Source organism: Acomys russatus, chromosome 29, assembly GCF_903995435.1.
Source record: "Acomys russatus chromosome 29, mAcoRus1.1, whole genome shotgun sequence".
In the NCBI taxonomy this organism is placed as follows: domain Eukaryota; kingdom Metazoa; phylum Chordata; class Mammalia; order Rodentia; family Muridae; genus Acomys; species Acomys russatus.
In genome coordinates, this window is record NC_067165.1 from 40,205,020 (window position 1) to 40,223,367 (window position 18,348).

Below are 18,348 nucleotides of genomic sequence, written 5' to 3' on the forward strand. Positions count from 1 at the left end.
AAGCCAGGCCCACTCCCAGAGCGTCTCAGTAATGACGGAGCTATTAAATTAAGACTGTTATGAAATCAATGCTAAAAAAGCTTTCATGGTAACGAGATTCCATTCAAGGACATGCAAACTACCTCATGAAATGGACGTAAATGATAAAAAAGAAAAGTAATAAAAGAGAGCTAAATTGAAATCTGTGTGTAAGAATTTACTCCCCCTTAAAGGACTCCAGTGAGAGAGCCCTCACCTCTACCCCACCACCAAGGCTGACCCACCAGGATTCTTTCTTCCCCAAGGTCATGTCCACAAGGGGTAGCTTTGCTACTGGGGCCTCCACTTCCAGGAATAGAAGGATGCATTCTGTTCCACCTATTAGGAGAAGAAAGTACTGGACAGATGAGGAGCAAGCCTTTTGCTTCCGCGCCTGAGAAGGGCACCACCCTTCCAACCCCAAAGGGTTATTATGCAGAAAAGCGCATGCTGGTTTTGAGAGCAGTCAACTGACAGCTCTATCCCCTCCTCCACAGCATCCTCCTTCCACCTCCCAAGTGCAGGTCTCTCATTTGCCCAACCAGGACTCGGCCTGCAAAGCTTGTTAGGTAGTGGCTTGCCTCCTACCCTACATCTTGTGGTATCAAATCAACAGCAGCCCATGGGCACTGCTCTCGGAGCTTCTGACTCTCTGGACTGCTGCTACTGCTGTTTCTAAGTAACTCTGGCCTCCTGGGCTGCAGCCTGCTTAGAGGGCCACTGCCTGCCTGGCAAGAAAGCATCTATATATAGACCAGCTCCATGAGGGAGGCTTAAACCCCACACAGGCCAACTGCTGACATATGTGGCTGACTCCTCCACGGGTGTGTCATCTGCAGAATCAAGAAGCTGAACACAATACAAAGACACTCATTCTAATATTCTGAAGGTGAACAGCTGCTTTTCTCTGTCATCCAAAAAAGAAAAAAAAAAAAAAATCCTGGTAATAGAAAGAATTGCTGTAAATTACATAAAATGGCAATGCAAACTTCAAAGAAAATGATAAATGATTCTAATAACTTCATGTTTCTCATTAATGACTCCATAGTCCTACTTTAAAAGAGATCACGAAACAAACAACAACAACAAACCAAAGAAGGCAGACCCTTGCAGCCCAAGCTCTCCCATCTCAGCCCACTCCCCACCACCCATTAGAGAGCTCAACAGTTAACCTGTCAGTAACAAAGGCACAGTGCAGGCCCTGCTTGGGGCTGTGGTTTCACAATAAAACAAACTCAGCTGATGTAACCCTGAGTAACCCTCATTTTCCACTGAACTGACATGTACTGCAGGGACCTCAAGTTCTATATTAAATATTAAATAATACTAAAAGAAAAACAAAATTGGATTTGCTTTTTCAGAAAAGAGATGTTTATTAAAAAAAAAATAGTCAGATTATAATTCAAGTCACTACTCCGCTGCCATTCCCCAAAGTGACATTGCTAGGAAAAGCCAAGGCTACAGTAGCTTAGAGCTTTCCTAAAGCCAGTGTCCTGAGCCCCTACCGCCACAGCTCCAGGGAGACCTTACAGCAAGATGAGAAGGCTTCACCTGTCGTCCCCCGCCCCCCGCACCCACCCCATCCCCTCCCACAGGCGCGTCCCCTCCCACAGGCGCGTGAGGGACAGAGTGGATGCCTCTCGTTCGCCCTCATCACAGATGGTGGCAAGCACAATGACTGGATAAGCCTGACCCAGGGAATAGTGGGAATGTAAAAAGTGAAGCTTAAATCCTCAAAGGGGTTTTTCTTCCCCAGACACTGATCAAACCTTGGGATTCTTTGCCCAGAAAAGGTCCTGCCAGGACTCACCCTATTGGGACTCACCTGGGAAATGGGTAATTACTGACTGAAGGAACGCTTTAGGGGATAATGGAGATGGGTGACTTAGCTTCAGAGATTCCAGGCTTATGTACAGGGTGAACCAGCCTGGTTCTCTTTAGAGGAAGAAGAGCTATGTACCCTCCCAGGTTCCCAACACCCAAATTTCTAAACGGAGTGCACTCTACCAACAAGCATCCTTCCCGGTTGCATCTCTGTGTACACTTCGCCCTCAGGGACACCTCACAGCCTTTAAGCCAAATCGCCCTGGCTGCTCATCCCATCCCCTGCTTTACTCTTTTCTTCCCAGGGCACTTGTCATCTGACATAGCACAGGCTTCCCTTTCCTACCTCTTCACATCCTCTCTCCTCCCTGTTAGAACAGAAGCTCTGTGAGGACCAGGTTCTGTCTTTTCTGTTCTCAGAGAATTCCCAGTGGAGAGATCAGGGCAAGACACACAGTGGATGCTCACTCTGAGATGAACAGATTAATCAATCAACTGAGTCAGTCAGTCAGGGTCTCTCTCTCTCTCTCTCTCTCTCTCTCTCTCTCTCTCTCTCTCTCTCTCTCTCTCTCTGAGCATCAAATAATAACTGCATAAAACACTTCCTCCTCTATGGTGGTTATAAGCCAAGTGACTCAAAAGAAGTATTATTTGGTCCGGAGTTTCTCTCTCCCTCTCCCAGTCAGGGATTTATTAAAATTAAACAGATTAGATGGAGCTCCTGATAGTAAAACTGCTCAGCGAAGCCTGCGGTGGGGAAGTGCCGAGCAAACACCAGAGACATTTGTCTCTAAATTGCTCTAAATACCTTCTGCAAATGAAATTCTAACCCAGCTGCGTTTGAGAGAAAATGAGGACTAACTGGTCACTGTCGGTGGAGAGGAGCTCAGACAGTTATAATGCTGCACAATGCACTGGGCTAAGGATCTCTCAGCAACCATAGATTTTGTCTCAGGTTACCCCGGTAATCAGCTCAGCTTTTAGGCTCAGCTTTCCCCTGCTTCAATGCTTTGATGAGAGAGCTGAAATCCCCAAGCTTTTATGATTAATTACTCCCCATAGGTACACATATTTCAAGGAAAATCTCTTTTATGGCATGATGCTTGCGGAGGAGAGAGGCCAGCCAACACACTCCAAATTTTAATAATCTCCTAATGATGGGGTGAGCGCCATGCAGCCAGCACACATGCAACTCTTTCATGGGGACCCTGCCTTGGGTCTGCTGCTAGGCAGCCTCTGTAAGAGAAATGTTTGGGCCTATTGTGCCCAAAGCCTTGAGTGGGGCCCTGGGATGAGTGAGTAGAGCACCAGCACAGGCCCCAGAGCAGCGTCTCAGTGGGGGTACCACAGGGGGGCTTAGACAACACTATGAAAACATTCCGTCATCCATTCCAGTAAAATAAGAATAAAAATTAAAGAATCACCAGAATTTTGAGGCCAATATTCTAGCTATTAAAGAAAAAAAAAGTTTTTGGATGAAGAATACCACCCACCCCTACCCCCAGTGTTACATAAAGCCCGTTAAGTAGCTTCTAGATCTCCAGAAGAGCAAATGTCCTAAGAATGAAAAGCCTGTCTTCTTTTTTCAGTTAGATGGTTGGCTTTGCTTTACAAAAAACCAAAAATATCCTGAATTCCAGCAGAACCAGAATAGGTTCTATCTGCTTCAACAATGCAGAGCTAGTCAGGATCCATCTTTAGCCTGGCTTACAGAAATACCATAAAAAATGATGAATTTACCACTACAGTCTGGAAATCAGACTGGCCTCTGGCTTGACCTTACCCTGACTGTGTTGATTCACCTTATTCCCCTGTCTTTAGCTTCCTTGTGGATCTTTACTGAAGCTGTTGACCTCTCCTAGCCCCAGCAGCACATTCTGTAGTCAGGGTCACTAACAGACTGAACAGTGAGCAGGAGCCTTCCAGTCCGATTCAGCGGGCCAGCGCTGCCACTGAGTGCTGACTGCCCACGATGCTCGTGGCTTCCTATCTGGTGCTTCATTGTGCAAATCCTATCATCTCTCTGCTCCACTGGGACTACAAAAATGTGCATTTCACAGAGGGGTGGTCACCTCACTCCTACTTCCCACACACAGATATAGCTAGCACCTGTCTCTAGTTATGATTTCCACCTGCCCCGGCCCCAGGCCACCCAACACTGCAAGGAAACCTGTACCTTTCTTCTTAAGAAATGCTCTCCTGGTCGCAAGTGGGCTCTGCCGGACCCGAGAATTCTGTAGGAACTTCACTGCTGTGGCAATCTGGTGGGGGAGATAAAACAGAGAGAGTAAACTTCAGTAATCTGAATTCCAATCTCCGAAATTGTGAGATCCCAGGGCCACAGACAGAAAGTCACTGCTGGGAAGCAGGCTACTTCTCAAACTAGAAACCCATCCCAACAGAAGATGAGATGTCTCCTGGCTTCGCTGGCTTCCTGTTTCCAAGAGGAACAAGTCTCAGACTCCTTGACTTAGCTTGTTGGACCTGCACTAAACTTTTTCTGTCTTCTTGGCTCAAGCTACTGCTTCAGCCATGCTCAATCAGTACTCTGCTTGTGCCACACACACCTCATCTGGGAGGGCTCTCTTGCCCCTCTCTATCTGTCTACACATTACACAATACACCAAACACACTTTTTTGCACACATGCATGCACAAAAAGAGAGAAAGAAGCAGAGGAAAAGAGGGAGGGAAGGGGAGGGAGGGGAGGGGGAAAAGGAGAGAGAAAGAGAGAGAGAGAGAGAGAGAGAGAGAGAGAGAGAGAGCGCACCTTACATAGCCTGCTCTGATTCCTCAGAGCTTTCCCTAAATCAGCAAGCCCTTCTGATCTTCTATTCTCTCTTTAGTTCTTCAGTGCTGTAGTGTGTACCATATAATTGAGACATAATTATACTGTCTTCTCTTCTCATGTTCAAGCTGCCTCCCAACTACACAGTAAGGAATGGCAGGAAGAGATGGTGCTCCCTGTAATAGTACCTGGCACAGTACTGGAACCGAAGGAGGTTGGAAAGAAGACACACCCATGGCTGGCCACAGTGGCCCATCCAGGGCAGTGGAGCACTTCAAAGGGCAAAGTTTGGGATTCCCTGGATACTAGCCAATGCATTGACAGACCACCTGCCTACCCCTGGTATGAATACTGTTTGATGAGCCCTTCATATATACAAGTCAAGTAGGGGGTGCAAGAGGCATGACCCTCCACATCAGTCAGCACAAGCAAAGCATGTGTTTACAGGCTGCCTGACTGCCATCCACAGCCAACATTGGTCCTGCAGGGCAGTGCCAAGCTGCTTGGTAGAAAAAAAGGGGCTGGCACTATTCACTTCATCAAAACCAAAAGAAAATCATGGTCCCCTGTTAATAAGGTAAGGGTCTTGAGGTCCACTTCTCGGGGGCCAGAAGTAAGGACATTTCTGTGATCCTAAACTAAGGGCCACACTGAGCAGAGAGTCAAAGAGCAAGTGCTGTGAACTGAGAGTGAGTTCTCAGAGACAAGGGAAACAAAGGCAGACCAGAAAGAAAGAGGAGAAGAGGTGGAAAGCCAGGGAAACGCCCCGTCTTCCTGAGAGGCCTCAGTGGCAGCTTACCCCAGGCTCCTCCTTAAAGGTCAGGTTCAGCATCCTGACCTTCCAGGTCTGGACCTGTCACTGATCAAGAGCCAAGCCCAGCTCCCTGGGGTGATGATCAGCCTCCAACACTGTAAACAGTCTGACCACCATCCCAGACTGCAGGACAACCAACAGTTCTAGGCTAAAAGAAAATTCAATGTGGGAGCTTGTAGAACCCCAAAACTGATACTTACTCTTTCAACTAGATCACCTCAGGTTATACTGAAAAAAAAAAAAAATCTAACAAACCTTTACAATATTATGATAAAGAGACTGGAGCCAGAGGGGTACAAGAAAAGGTACAGAAAGAGGAGCTACAAGGACAGGGCGGGGGGCGGGGGGCACGAGGAAAAAGGGAATGAGCAAAAGGAATGGGAGTCCAAGAGAAAGGGGGATGAAAAGAGAGGAGGGAAAGGAGAGAGGAAAGGTGGGGGGTGCGGGGTGGGGGATACACTATGCTCCAGAAAGAAAAGGGACAGGTACACAACACAGGCCCTCAGGGGTCAACACCAATCCACACCACTCAGATGGCTCAGGGATAATTGTGTTCACCTGAGAAAATAATACACCTCTACATGGAAGAAAATGACAGCATTGGTACCCTGCTGCAGCCTCTGTGGCTGTGACATGTGTTCCAGGTGTCACAGGAAATGCAGATGAACAGGTCTTGGGCAGAAGATGTGAACCGCACAGCTCCTACCATTCATCTATACAAAGAGAAAGCCTTCCTGCGTCTTTCCAAAATCCCCCTTGCTAGAGAAAGAAGACAGAATCACACCACTAAAACGCCAGGTTTCACCTTGCTCTTTTAATACAGTCCTTGGTATATGCATTTCTGGTCAGAGAGCAAAGTTCTGATGGGTTTAATGGTGCACTCAATGCAGTGCTTGGCGCATTCCATCAATTTTTTTTTTTTAAAAATTGCATCTCTTATTTCTTTAAATACATTAATCAGCCTAGTGTAGGCAAAACGGATCCATCGGACAATGCAATAAACATGAATTATCATCTATCCAACACGCATAATGGCTTAAAAATACATAATAGCAGGTGTAGTTTAAATGATTAGTTATTACACCTGCGGTGGGTCTGATTCAATTGGGAAAAATCATCTTTAATAGGTTAAAAGGTTTAGATCACCATGCTTTCCTTAAAGTGGCTGCAGAGAGGGAGTGATGGAGTGCGCTGTCATTAGTAATTCATTTAAGGAAAACGTGGGGGATACAGCAAAGAACAGCATCAACGAGCGAATCCAATTTAAACATCAGGTAAAGTAGAAAACACCTTTTAAAAAAGCAAGATAAATGAATTTGGAAGGGAGATGAAATTGACGTATTTATTTTAACGGGAATTTGACAAAGTCCCGGCACACTTCAAACTTGCAAAAATATGAACAATTTCTTTTAAAGTTTCCACTCACTAATTTCAGGTCATATAAAATAATACTGCCAAACGCCTACATAAAGTGTTTCTGAGGCTTGTTTATGTTCCCCTTGATCTTTGTCTAAAAATGCAGGCGACAGGCACATCACATACTTAACAGCGCCGATATCACTACGCCAGACGCAAAAAAATAAAGCACCCAAACTAATAGCCTCAACATAATGTGCTGAATAAGAAAGATACCCAGCTAAGCAGGTATGTGTAAGTGTGAACACACGAAAACCTCTCTCCTCCTTTCACTAATTATTTCTCCAGCCTCTCTTCACTCTTCCCCACTCTCCTCACAAGACACTAACACATCGATTGGGTGGGTGTGGGGCGGTGTAAAAGGACTTGTCCAATCTAGAATTTTATAGCCCTGTGATTCATGCGTTGACGGTAAAAGATTTCCCAAAACTCCTTACCCACAGTGCAAAGAATTTCACCCACTGAACTAACTGCCAAGGTGCTCAGTTTGGGCCCCTCACCTCTTGTTGGACACTTTTCATTAACTTCATGAAACAGTCCACCTGACTTCCCTCTGCAGAGTCCAGCACACAGCAGCTTTTGTTGGGTCCGATGATGGGGTGCCTGCCGCCTGTCCTGTGTCACCATTTGACTTTTTAATCAGAAGACGAATGGGACTCTACATGGGTTATATTTGTGCCCAACTAAATTACATAAATTCAGGCCAAATCTTCCGCCTCAATGTCAAAGATGTAAAACGGAGACAGGAATTTTACTGCGCATGTTGTGGGAGTGCAGTGAGCCACAGAGAATTCTGACCAAAGCTCTCGATGCCACTGTGGAGCCACTTGCTGTGGAGTCCGCACCTCAACTCTTAGACTGATTGAGTTCTAATAAGCAGCTACTTTGATTTTTTAAATTAAAGACGAACTCTGAAAAAAATCAGAAGCAAAGTTTCTCATTTCCCCCAGTTGCCCCAAAGGGCAGAAGAGAGTAACTCTACCCAGCACCAACTCCAGGATTTGGGGGACGTTTGTAACTTCACTGCTTATCCTTTCAAAGCTACAGGGAACCTGAAGACTGAATTCTCCTCAGTCATTGTGACGGTGGCTCTGCTGGAGTGCCTGACAGTTACTTGAGGAGAAAGTGGAGGAGGCCTTCCAGCCGTAAAATACCTTTGGGCTCTAGACAACTGGTCAGCTGGGCGAGACCTGTAAGGGAGGCCAGGGTCTGTAACTACAAAGTGAATGGAGCACACTGCACGGTGCTAACTAAGCACACTGCACGGTGCTAACTAAGCACACTGCATGCGATAAGGAAGCCTGATGGGAGGAATCCAGGACCCTGACAGTCTTCATGGAAGACACACTTCCTTTCTCCCACAAAAGACCCACATGCTGTAATCTACAAAGCACAGACTATTTTCTACTTAAGGGGATGAGAGAACAGCACCTGTCTAACAACAAACCGGGGGTCTGAGGGAGTCTTAGGCACTCTGCACCTGACATGTAAGCCCTGATGCACAGTCGCTGGTGACACTTACTTGGAATGCCACCAATCCCAGCACTCCTGTGTACTGCCTACACATCTATCTCCTAAAATGTGAGCATTCATTAGCCGGCTTAAAATATTAAAAATATTCAAAAATTAATAACCTTAACAACCAAAGAAAGCCAAGTCCTTTTTAACCCAGAGAGATGGCACCTAGAGGGCAGGGGAAACGACCAGCACACAGGCCTGAAACCCCAACCCAGTGCCCCACCGCTCCCTCACTGCTCACAAGATTAAATTGCCTGTGAAAGGCTCCTCTGCTCCAGCTCTAAAGCAGACACCCAGAATCCTGTTAACAGGCGCTAGACCAAAGCTTTAACAAGGGCTGACTTTAAAAGCCAGGCAGTGCTGAGGCGAAAGCCCTCTGTGAAGCAGAAATGTTGCATTTTAGTAAGAAATCAGTACTCTGTCAGGAGTTCCTTGACAAATATGGTCGTCGGTGGCACAAGGAAATAGTTGCAAAGCAGCTGTTAATCAGAGAAACACATCGTAGAACGCTGATGCTAGCACTCGTGAAAAAAATGCAACGGGCTAATTATGAAGCCATATATCTCACTAAAGAGGCTGTGTGCCTTGAGATTCTAGGCAACGCACACTCAGATCCAGGGTCCTAGGACAACGTAATTCTGGCTCTCTGCACCCAGATTCCTCTCTGATCTAGAGTTCAGTGTCAGGTCCTCTGTTCTTTCTCAATTCTGCACTCTTTCTAGGTAGGACACAGGCTAAGGAGGGAAGGAGGCAGGGGCAACCACAAGCCACATTCTGTGACTGCAGGGACACATCCAAAAAATGACAGATCTTAAGTCAAAGCAGAGGAAAAGTGAGCCTGCAAAAGAAAGGAAAAGTGGGGAAGAAGTGTATCAAGAGGGCAAATGTACGGGAACTTCAATGGGCAGAATGAAAAACAGCAGCAATAAACAAAAGATAGAAACAGCGCGTCCAAAGCTTAAAGGAAGAAAGGGTGCACCCAGAAAGCTGCTACCCGGGCAGGAAATTCAATGCAGAAAAGCGGAGGGTCTCACAGCCAGGTACAGGAGGGAAAGTTAATATGCAGAGGAAGGCTCGGTCAGCCAAAATTCAATACGATTTGCTGCAAGGACAAGGAGGAACAGGCTCCCCGAAACCAGACTAGGGGAGGGGGAGGGGCGCCACGGCACACTCAGAGCAAAACCACTGGAATGGCAAGAGGGGAATAACCTTGAGGTGGACACGCAGTCAGGAACCCGAGCACAGAGCCTAAGTGCCCCCTAGCCGGAGCCGGTGGAGACGCAGGCCAGAGGTGGCCGCTCGGCTAACTCACACAGGCCAAATTAAGTGTTTTCACTCAGGGAAAAATGAAATGTTTTGCAAGATGAAACAGAATGAAAATTGAGGTTTTAGGTAATTACTAGTTGGCATTTACATATCACGGGCTGGTTCAACACCTATTCATTTTCCTCTTTTATTTAAAAAATTGCTCATTAAAAATGAATAGATGACAGTGACAGGGTTTTGGTTGGTGTTTTTTTTTTTTTTTTTTTTAATATTCTTTCCCCTTCTCTGAGGGCTACAATATCGAGAGGTACTTTTTAGCCCATTTATCTACAAATTAGCACACAAGCGTGCACATGCAAGCATGGGTGCACACATTTATGTTTAATTTCTATTAGGTGAAGAATGGAGAAAGTCCGTCCACAAAACCCTGAAGTTCATAAACTACAGCGTGAGCTGAGCTGAGCTGAGCCTGTACCTGGGATGGATGAACTACCAAGTGGTCTGGTGCTCAAAGAGTTAAAGGAAGGAGTCTCCGTCTCTCTCAGTTGGAATTTCCTGCTTGTGGTCATTGTGTCCTTCCTATTGTTGATGTGGGTTACAACCCTGTAGTGATTATGCTTGTGGGCCTAATTTCCTTTGTTTTGTTTTTCCTTGGCCCTTTTGTTTTTCACATTAAAGAAAAAAACACCTCTGGTAGAAGAGCAGAAGAGTTGACGTGATACAACATAGTATATTTTAAAGGCTATTGTGTAAATCTGTATTTAGGGAATTCTAATGCATGCATTATTGACCCTAGTCTCTCTTAAAACATTGATGTATGAAATAAAAGCCTCTATGAAAAGTGGCAACTTCACATGCACAAAAACTACCTTTCAAAGTGAAATATCTGTCACCTTTCTTTCTTTCTTTATTTTGGCCCTAGTTGAAAATATTGCGTGAGCAACTCATCAGAATGCCACTGTTTGGTGGTTTTATGGGAGCATTGACAGTCCACCACACACTACTTAGTACCAAGCGACAGTGGTCTTAGGGACCAGGTGACTTTGGAGAGATTTTTCTGCTCAGCAGAGGACTCTGGGCCAACTTCTAATAGCACAGAGGGAGCTGGAGCACGGAGCTGCGTGGCAGGGCTGCAGATGCTGCGCGCCCGCCGCTAAGCATCATCACTGCAGAAGGAGCGGAGCACACACGCTTGCTATAGAGGAAATGAAAACTCTGGCCGCTGGGCTGAGAAGATCAAAGTTCCCTTTTAGGAAAGGTTGAGAGGGAAAAGGATTTTCTCCTTTAGGCGGAAAGAAAAGCAAATTTAAATGCCTTGTCCCCACACATCCCCACCTGAATTTCCACAGCAACCCCTCTAATTTCTGATGCAGCCAACAAAGCAGTTACCCAAAGAGGGGAGAAAAAAAGGATGACATTTGCCTTTTCCTTGGCTTTGAAATCCAACTGGCAGCAGACTGTTTGAAGTCCTGTTTAGAGAGGCAGCTGTGATAGCCTCCATACTGAAAGGAGGAGGGAAATGCCATTATACACGGATCACGGCAGCAGTGACCTCAGCAAAGAAGGCAAGGAGCTGGCTGGGAGCCGGAGGTGCGGCTGGCTAGCGTGCCAGGATAGAAATAAAAGGCTTATGTGCCAGAGCTGAGTGGCAAGAGTGGGGTGCTTGGTCCTGGGAAGCACCAAGGAGAGCAAGCCCAGCACAGCATCTCTCACCAGCTTTTTGACTGCTCTTTTCCCAGATCCCCTGCTTTTGTAATTTCAAAATTCCTCTAAATCCCAATAGTGTTAAAGAGGAAGCAGAAAACACCTAGGTTTCATGTTGTAAAATTAATGAAGGTGTCACGCTGTTGAGGTGAATCACTCTGAAGGAACGTAATGACTCAGAGTCCACGATGCTCCTTAGGAGAACTGTGAGCTCACACAGTGACGGTGGCTGGTGACTCCAACACTACAAACATGCAGCATACAGTAGCAGACCTTTCTGACAATACCTAGGTTCTTTCTCTCTGCTGCTGGTTGAATTTTATGTTTTACCAAAGTACTGCTCCACTCAGAAGCTTCTCAAGTCTGAGCCAGGCATGACTAAGCTGTGGCATGATCGTGACAGGGATGAAGAAAGGCTGTGTGCCCGAAAGTGGCAGCCTTAACCATTAAGTCATCACTGGGTCTAGACACTCCCTATGGAAGGCTTGACACCTTCTGATCACAGGGAAAGATGGGCTCCTCAATTCCAAGGGAATTGTACCAGGAAAGTTTATCTCCATCACATGCACAAAAACAAAACTTTGCTGCTGCTGCTGCTGCTGCTACTGCTGCTGTTGCTGTGTGGCCTAAGCAGGCCCAGAACACACAGCCTTCCTGCCGAGGCCTCTCAAGAGCTGGGGTCACAGGTATGTGCTGAAATGTCTGCACAGACTAAAACCTTTTGAGGAGTCATTAACTGGCACCTCTGACAGGCATATCTAAAGGAGAAAAGACCAAACCTTAACAAATAGATTTAAATACCAAAAAAAGACCAGCCAAAGCCTATAACTAGCTTAAGTTCCAAGAATCTGGAGCTAGAGAGAGATGGCTCAGCAGTTAAGAGGACTGCGGTTCCAGTCCCAGAGCCCACGCTGTCTGCAACGCCAGTTCCAAGGGATCTAACCCTCTTGGTAGCACCTACAGGCACAAGGCACAAAATTGGTACACAGACATACAAGCAGGCAAAACACTCATACACATTTAAGAAAATTAATTAATTAATTAAAGCTAGCAAAAATTAGAAATGACAAATTTAGATAGCTAAAGATCACCTTTGGATCCACCAAAAAGCAGATCTGTGGTTAATACAAACTACCAACCCCTAGTTCCTGCTGTTACTCTAGAGAATTTCATGCAGATGCATGACACCCAGCCGCATGATTCCTAGCAGAGTAAACCAACAGACTGGAGAACTATCACACGACAGTAAAATGTAGGGATTGGAGATGCAGCATTCAGATGGTGAGATGTGAGCAGCTCCCAGAGGGATGCCATCCTCCTCGGCACGCACAGGCCTAGACAGTGGGTAGAAATGGGTTCTCCACTGGAGCCAACTCTGGCAGTAAGTGGGGTGGCAGACATCATATGTACCTCATACACCATGAAACAAGTTCATAGCTAGGTCATAAATTCTAATAATAGAGTCCCTAACATAAGTCCCATGTCTGTAGACAACTTCCTAAGTGTCCCATGTATACTACGCAACACAGGGGGGACCTCTGATGCTCATGAAAACTAAAGTGAAGATGGCACAAGTGGTTCCAACACCCACTATCACACCTGTGCCACAGGGCACTTCTTTAGTATAAAGGTGAAAGTTATAGAAAACCTCAAGCAGCTCTTCTAATAAACTCCAATTTGGAAGTCTTCAGCTCAGCAAGGAAGCCTACCACACACACAGTGACAGTTCTCAGAGCTTGGAACCATCCAGCCTCAACACCCCCACTATTAACAACCCCAGCTATTAAGAGACACACATAAGCCGGGTGTGGTGGCACACGCCTTTAATGCCAGCACTTGGGAGGCAGAGGTGGATCGCTGTGAGTTCGAGGCCAGCCTGGTCTACAAAGCGAGTCCAAGACTGCCAAGGCTACACAGAGAAACCCTGTCTCAAAAAAACTTAAAAAAAAAAAAAAAAAAAGGAAACACACATAGATGAAAGAAGAGGAGGAGAGGTGGCAGCAGTGGCTGAGGAAGAGGTGGCAACAGCAGCAGCAACACCACTATGTGGTAGCACCTGCCTTTAATCTCAGCACTTGGGAGGCAGAGGCAGGCACATCTGTGTGAGTTCCAGGACAGTCAGGGCTACACAGGGCTAAGAAATTGCCTTTAAATTTTTTTTCAAAAAAAGGGAGGGAGGGAGGAATGGGAGGATACAGGGATGGGATAACCATTGAGATGTAATAAGAATATTAATAAAATTAAAAAAATTTTTTTTAATTTCCACAAAGGCCTACCAAGCACCAGAGGCATGGTAGCCATGCAGAGGAAGGTGATAGGAGCTAGACTGATGCTGGTCTGATGCTCTTACCAGCCCTCAGCACTGACGGCAGGCCAAGTGAGCAACGCACTACACAGGCCATTGATGTTAACTTCACACAGTTCTCACGGTTAAGAGCCAGCTTCATTGAGTACCCTCCTTAAGAGCAATGGTAACTCATTTCAAACTCCTAGGTCTGCATGGGGAACACACAAAAGTTGACTTCTGTTATCCAAAAACATTATAAATTATCGTCCTGCTCTGCAGTCTTCTTAATTCCTCACATTCTCTTTATAGGGTAAGATGCTTGAAAACTCACAAAAATCCCTGAACCATCCTCAAATTAGCTTCTTGAAGCTCAGCGAGTTTCCTGAACATCAGCGCTCATTGCCTATTGCTTGCTACCCCTTCTCTCTCTCTCTCTCTGACTGTTTAAACACATGGACATGGAGTTATTAACTTTTACAGGAAAGACAAATAAAATAATGTCGAAGCAAGAACGCAGTGATGTCAGTCTGTAGCTAGCACCACTCATCTGTGGGAATCTGATTAGCGCTCGAGTGGCAGAGCTACCTGGAAAAGTGCTCACAATCAAATAAAAAAATGATACCAAAACATTAACCTGATGGCTAAAAACTCCACATTTAAACAGTTAAAGTAATAAAGGAGCTTTTATTGAGTATTTTTTATATTTCATTATGCCTCAAATTGACGAGGACTCCGGATGCATTTTCTAGACTTTTGCTTCCTCAAATCAAATGCTCTTTGCTTTTTTTTTTTTAAACTAAAAGGAAACAGCGTTTCTTGTAAATTTGGAAGGATTAAAGCTCCTACAACGCCGGCATCAGCCCTGAGCCAAGCACAGCCACAGCCACAAACAGAGGCCTCAACCTGCTCACCAGACAGCAGAAGGCTTCTCGCTATGATTTCTTTAAAACTTTACACATGTGTCTACATTTCCTTATTTATCCACAGTCTGCTCAAAACAGGCAAGGAGCAAAGCTAATGGTATGGCAGGACAGAAAGCAAGGTGGGTCTTAAGAAAGCCGAGTACAGTGTCCAACTGATGCCGGTGTCACAACTGAGTCCTTTGCTTCTATAACACATGACTTTCATGACCCCTCACTGAGCCATTTTTTCTTTTCTTTTTGGTTTTCTGAGACAGGGTCTCTCTGTGTAGTCCTGGCTGTCCTGGACTCACTTTGTAGACCAGGCTGGTCTTGAACTCACAGAGATCTGCCTACCTCTGTCTCCCTGAGTGCTAGGATTACAGGCATGTGCCACCACACCCAGCTAAGACTCAACTTTTCATTTTCTAAAAAATTATTTAGCAAGCTGTGGTGGCATACACCTTTAATCCCAGCACTCAGGAGGCAGAGGCAGGAGAATCTCTGTGAGTTCAAGGACAGCCAGGACTGTATATAGAGACTCTGTCTTTAATATGTTTAAAGAAAAAAAAAAAAAAAAAAAGGCAAAACCAGTTGGGGGATGGGTGGGACTAGGAAAGGGTAAAGAAAGAAGTACCATAAAAAGATGCGGAGGTGGGGCAGGGGGATCCATCTTTTACTCAGAGAAAAACATCCCTCACACTATGTACTACTCCTTCTAATGCTAACAAGTAGAGGGCCACCTAGGGAACAGAGACACGGCAGAAGAAAGAAGAGAAATGGCTGCCAACTCAAGAGAGGAGCATCCATGAAAAGCAAACAAAAGGTTCTAAAAGTTATGACTTTGGGATCACTTAGCATGGCGAGTCACTCAGAGCAGGGGCCAATGCAAAACATGTCTGAATTTCAAAAAGGTTTGCTAACAGGCTATACTTACAACACAACATAAACATTTGCACCTAAAATGATGATACTAAGTCATCAAGATTAAATTATATCCTAGATACTATGCTTAATAAATCAAGAACATGTACGATCCATTTGCAGTCATTCCCAGCCCGGTTGTTTTCATGTGGATCTCAATGGCCTCTGAGAAGGAACAGCGAGCTCTCCATGACTGGGGGAAGGGGGGACCATCGATGCTGGTTTGATGGACTGACTGAACAAGAAGAGTTTAACACAAGTTAGATTAAGTATCAGGAAGCAAAAGGTTAAATAATGAATAATTCCTGAGCATTCACTGGGTCCTCGCAGTATGCCAGGACTGCAGACAAGCAAAAGGAACAGGAAAGACGCAGCTCTGCTGCCATAATCTGGGGCAAGCTAAGAGGCCCAGAACTGAGGCCACCTGGCCCCACTCATGCTCAAGGACTCCTCTCCTCAATAACCATGACAAATGATCATTAAGCCTCTACTTAAATACTTACAGTGGGTAGGGAACTCATTTCCTTATTCCCTCAAGAGTCTGTTGACTCTCTGCCTTTCCCCTTCCTTTCTTTTCTGTGTGATGAGTCTCCCTATGCAGCCTAGGCTTGCCTTCTCCCCAGGTTCCCAGGCCACACTCTGAGGCTGCTGGGATTGCAGATGCACTCACAGTCAGTGCTGGGCCCTCAGAACTCCTCCTGTAAAATGATTTAAATTCTCCTTTCCTGACCCTGCCACCCACTAGTCCTCTCACTGTACAAAGCATTATTTCCTGCCCCACTCTTTAAAGCCCTGGGAGGAAGAGTGAGTGAGGCTTCATTTCCACAGACACACACCCTCTGCTTAGTAGCCAGAGCAAGCACGGGTCTCACCGGAGCAGAGTTTTTGCGAATTCTGCTCTTTGGCTTGAGGAGAGGAGCCAAGCCCTTTCTGGAGAGCCAAGGCTACACCTGTGATGTCAGGACGCATTAGCAGCAACAAAGCCCACAGTAATGCGAGAGACCACTTCATACACACGTCATTCCAAAACGGCTAAATTCAATCAAGCATGGCAGGTTTCCTACAACACTCTGATCACTGGGGCCAGCGTGTGTGACGTGGGCACATTTACTGGAAGCTCCTGGAATCAGAGTGAGCGCCTCCACTTTGAGACCATAATGGACAGGGTTTTTACCAGCCCGAAAGTGGTTTGGCATCCTTCTTTCCCAGGAATTACCTAGAAACTTATTTAACATCTGAAGACTGCCAATAAACTCCAGAAGGTTCCAAGTCCATAAAGAGAAGGGAGAAGGGGGACAGTATTCTTAACCTCATGTTAAATAGAGGATCCGAATGGAGGGAAAAGCGACTCCCCTAAGATGGTAATCGAGAGTCAAAGCCAAAGCTGCCCCAGACTTAGTTCTACTTCCGTCACACTGCCTCAGTGTCCTCTCAGGGTCACCCATCTACCCAGTTTCCGCTTCCACATCTGTAAAATGGAACTGGTGCTGCTTCAGACACTCACCAAGGTTACAAGGAGTAATTAGTTAGCATTTATACAGTGCTTTCATCTTCAAAGCTGGATTATTAGACTATAAAGTAGAGTAGATGTGGCTTGAAGAATCTTTTTAAAACCAAAAGTAAAGCACGTAAGCAAACAGAGATGCAAAACTGGCTGACATCATCTCCCTCAGCCAGAAGGCTCTGCCTCCGCAGGCAGGCGCCCCTTCCCCTAATCTCTAAGTGCCTGTGTAGAGACAAAGGCACAAAGCATTGCAGAAGAAATGAGAGGAGACAGAAAGGAAAAAAAGGGAAATGTTTGGAGAAAGACAAGGCAGATGTAAAAGGGAGAAGAAACAGGAGGAAGGAGGGAACAGAAAACAGCAAGAAATAAGGAGGGCAAATAATATCCAAAGAAAAGCAGAAACAGGAGGAGAAGAGGAAGGGGTGTGTGCAAAAGCAGTAGATTCAGTAAGGCTGAAAGTAAAAGTTCAGGTTTTTAACTAAAAAATGAGAGAAAGAAAAACAAAGAGCAGAAGCTAGAAAGAGAAGGTCTGGAAACCAGAAGCTGGAAAGGAAGTCATTAGCAAGTCCACAGTGTGCCCACAGTGTGTGTGCCCACAGTGTGTGTGCCCACAGTGTGTGTGCCCATAGTGTGTCTGCAATGTGTTCACAATGTGTCCACAGTGTTGTATCCACAGTGTGTGTGCCCACAGTGTGTGTGCCCACAGTGTGAGTGTCCACAGAGTGTCCACAGTGTGTCCGCAGTGTGCCCACAGTGTGTCTGCAATTTGTTCACAATGTGTCCACAGTGTTGTGTCCACAGTGTGTGTGTCCACAGTGTGCCCACAGTGCTACTGTGTGGATCAATTCATTTAATGCTGCCCTGTACATTTACAGAAAAGTACCTCTGATATAATAAAGGCCCATAAACACGCAGAAATTGGGTTAGACACGTTTCGAATTCCTGCCAAACAATGGTTCAGAAAAATGAAGCTCTATTTTAATTAGCCGGATTCGTGAGTGATTTGATAACAGCAGATGCTGTCTGGGTGCTTTCAGCTTGATGGGCTCCACATACATGAACTTAGAGTGGTTTTGATGCAATTAGGTATTTCTTTCTGCTCCAACATGCCAGGCCCAAGGACCTGACATGTCACTATTATATTTATTTGCACATTAATATTTCAAAACACAAAGATGAGAAAAATGAACACATGAGATAAATCGAAAAATTACTTTTTAAAAGTCATCGGTGGAGAGAAGGCTTCTTTCCACTTAATAAAGCAAGTTGCATAGCTGCGAGAAAGCCACAGAGAGAGCACCATCTGTGTAGAAACACCAACGCCACAGCTGAAACATGACACACTACACGCACGCTTCCAATTTTCCAATTGGAGTTCAGCATCACA

General features: G+C 45.6%; 1 protein-coding gene across 1 annotated transcript in view; it reads right to left on the reverse strand.

Annotated features, from left to right (window-relative positions):
- The window catches only part of Pex14 (peroxisomal biogenesis factor 14), a 131,344-nt gene that overhangs the window by 74,011 nt on the left and 38,985 nt on the right, over positions 1–18,348 (reverse strand). The window contains exon 3 of the mRNA XM_051172170.1: positions 4,019–4,103. Coding sequence (XP_051028127.1) covers positions 4,019–4,103 — 85 coding nt within the window. The remainder of the gene's footprint in view (positions 1–4,018; positions 4,104–18,348) is intronic.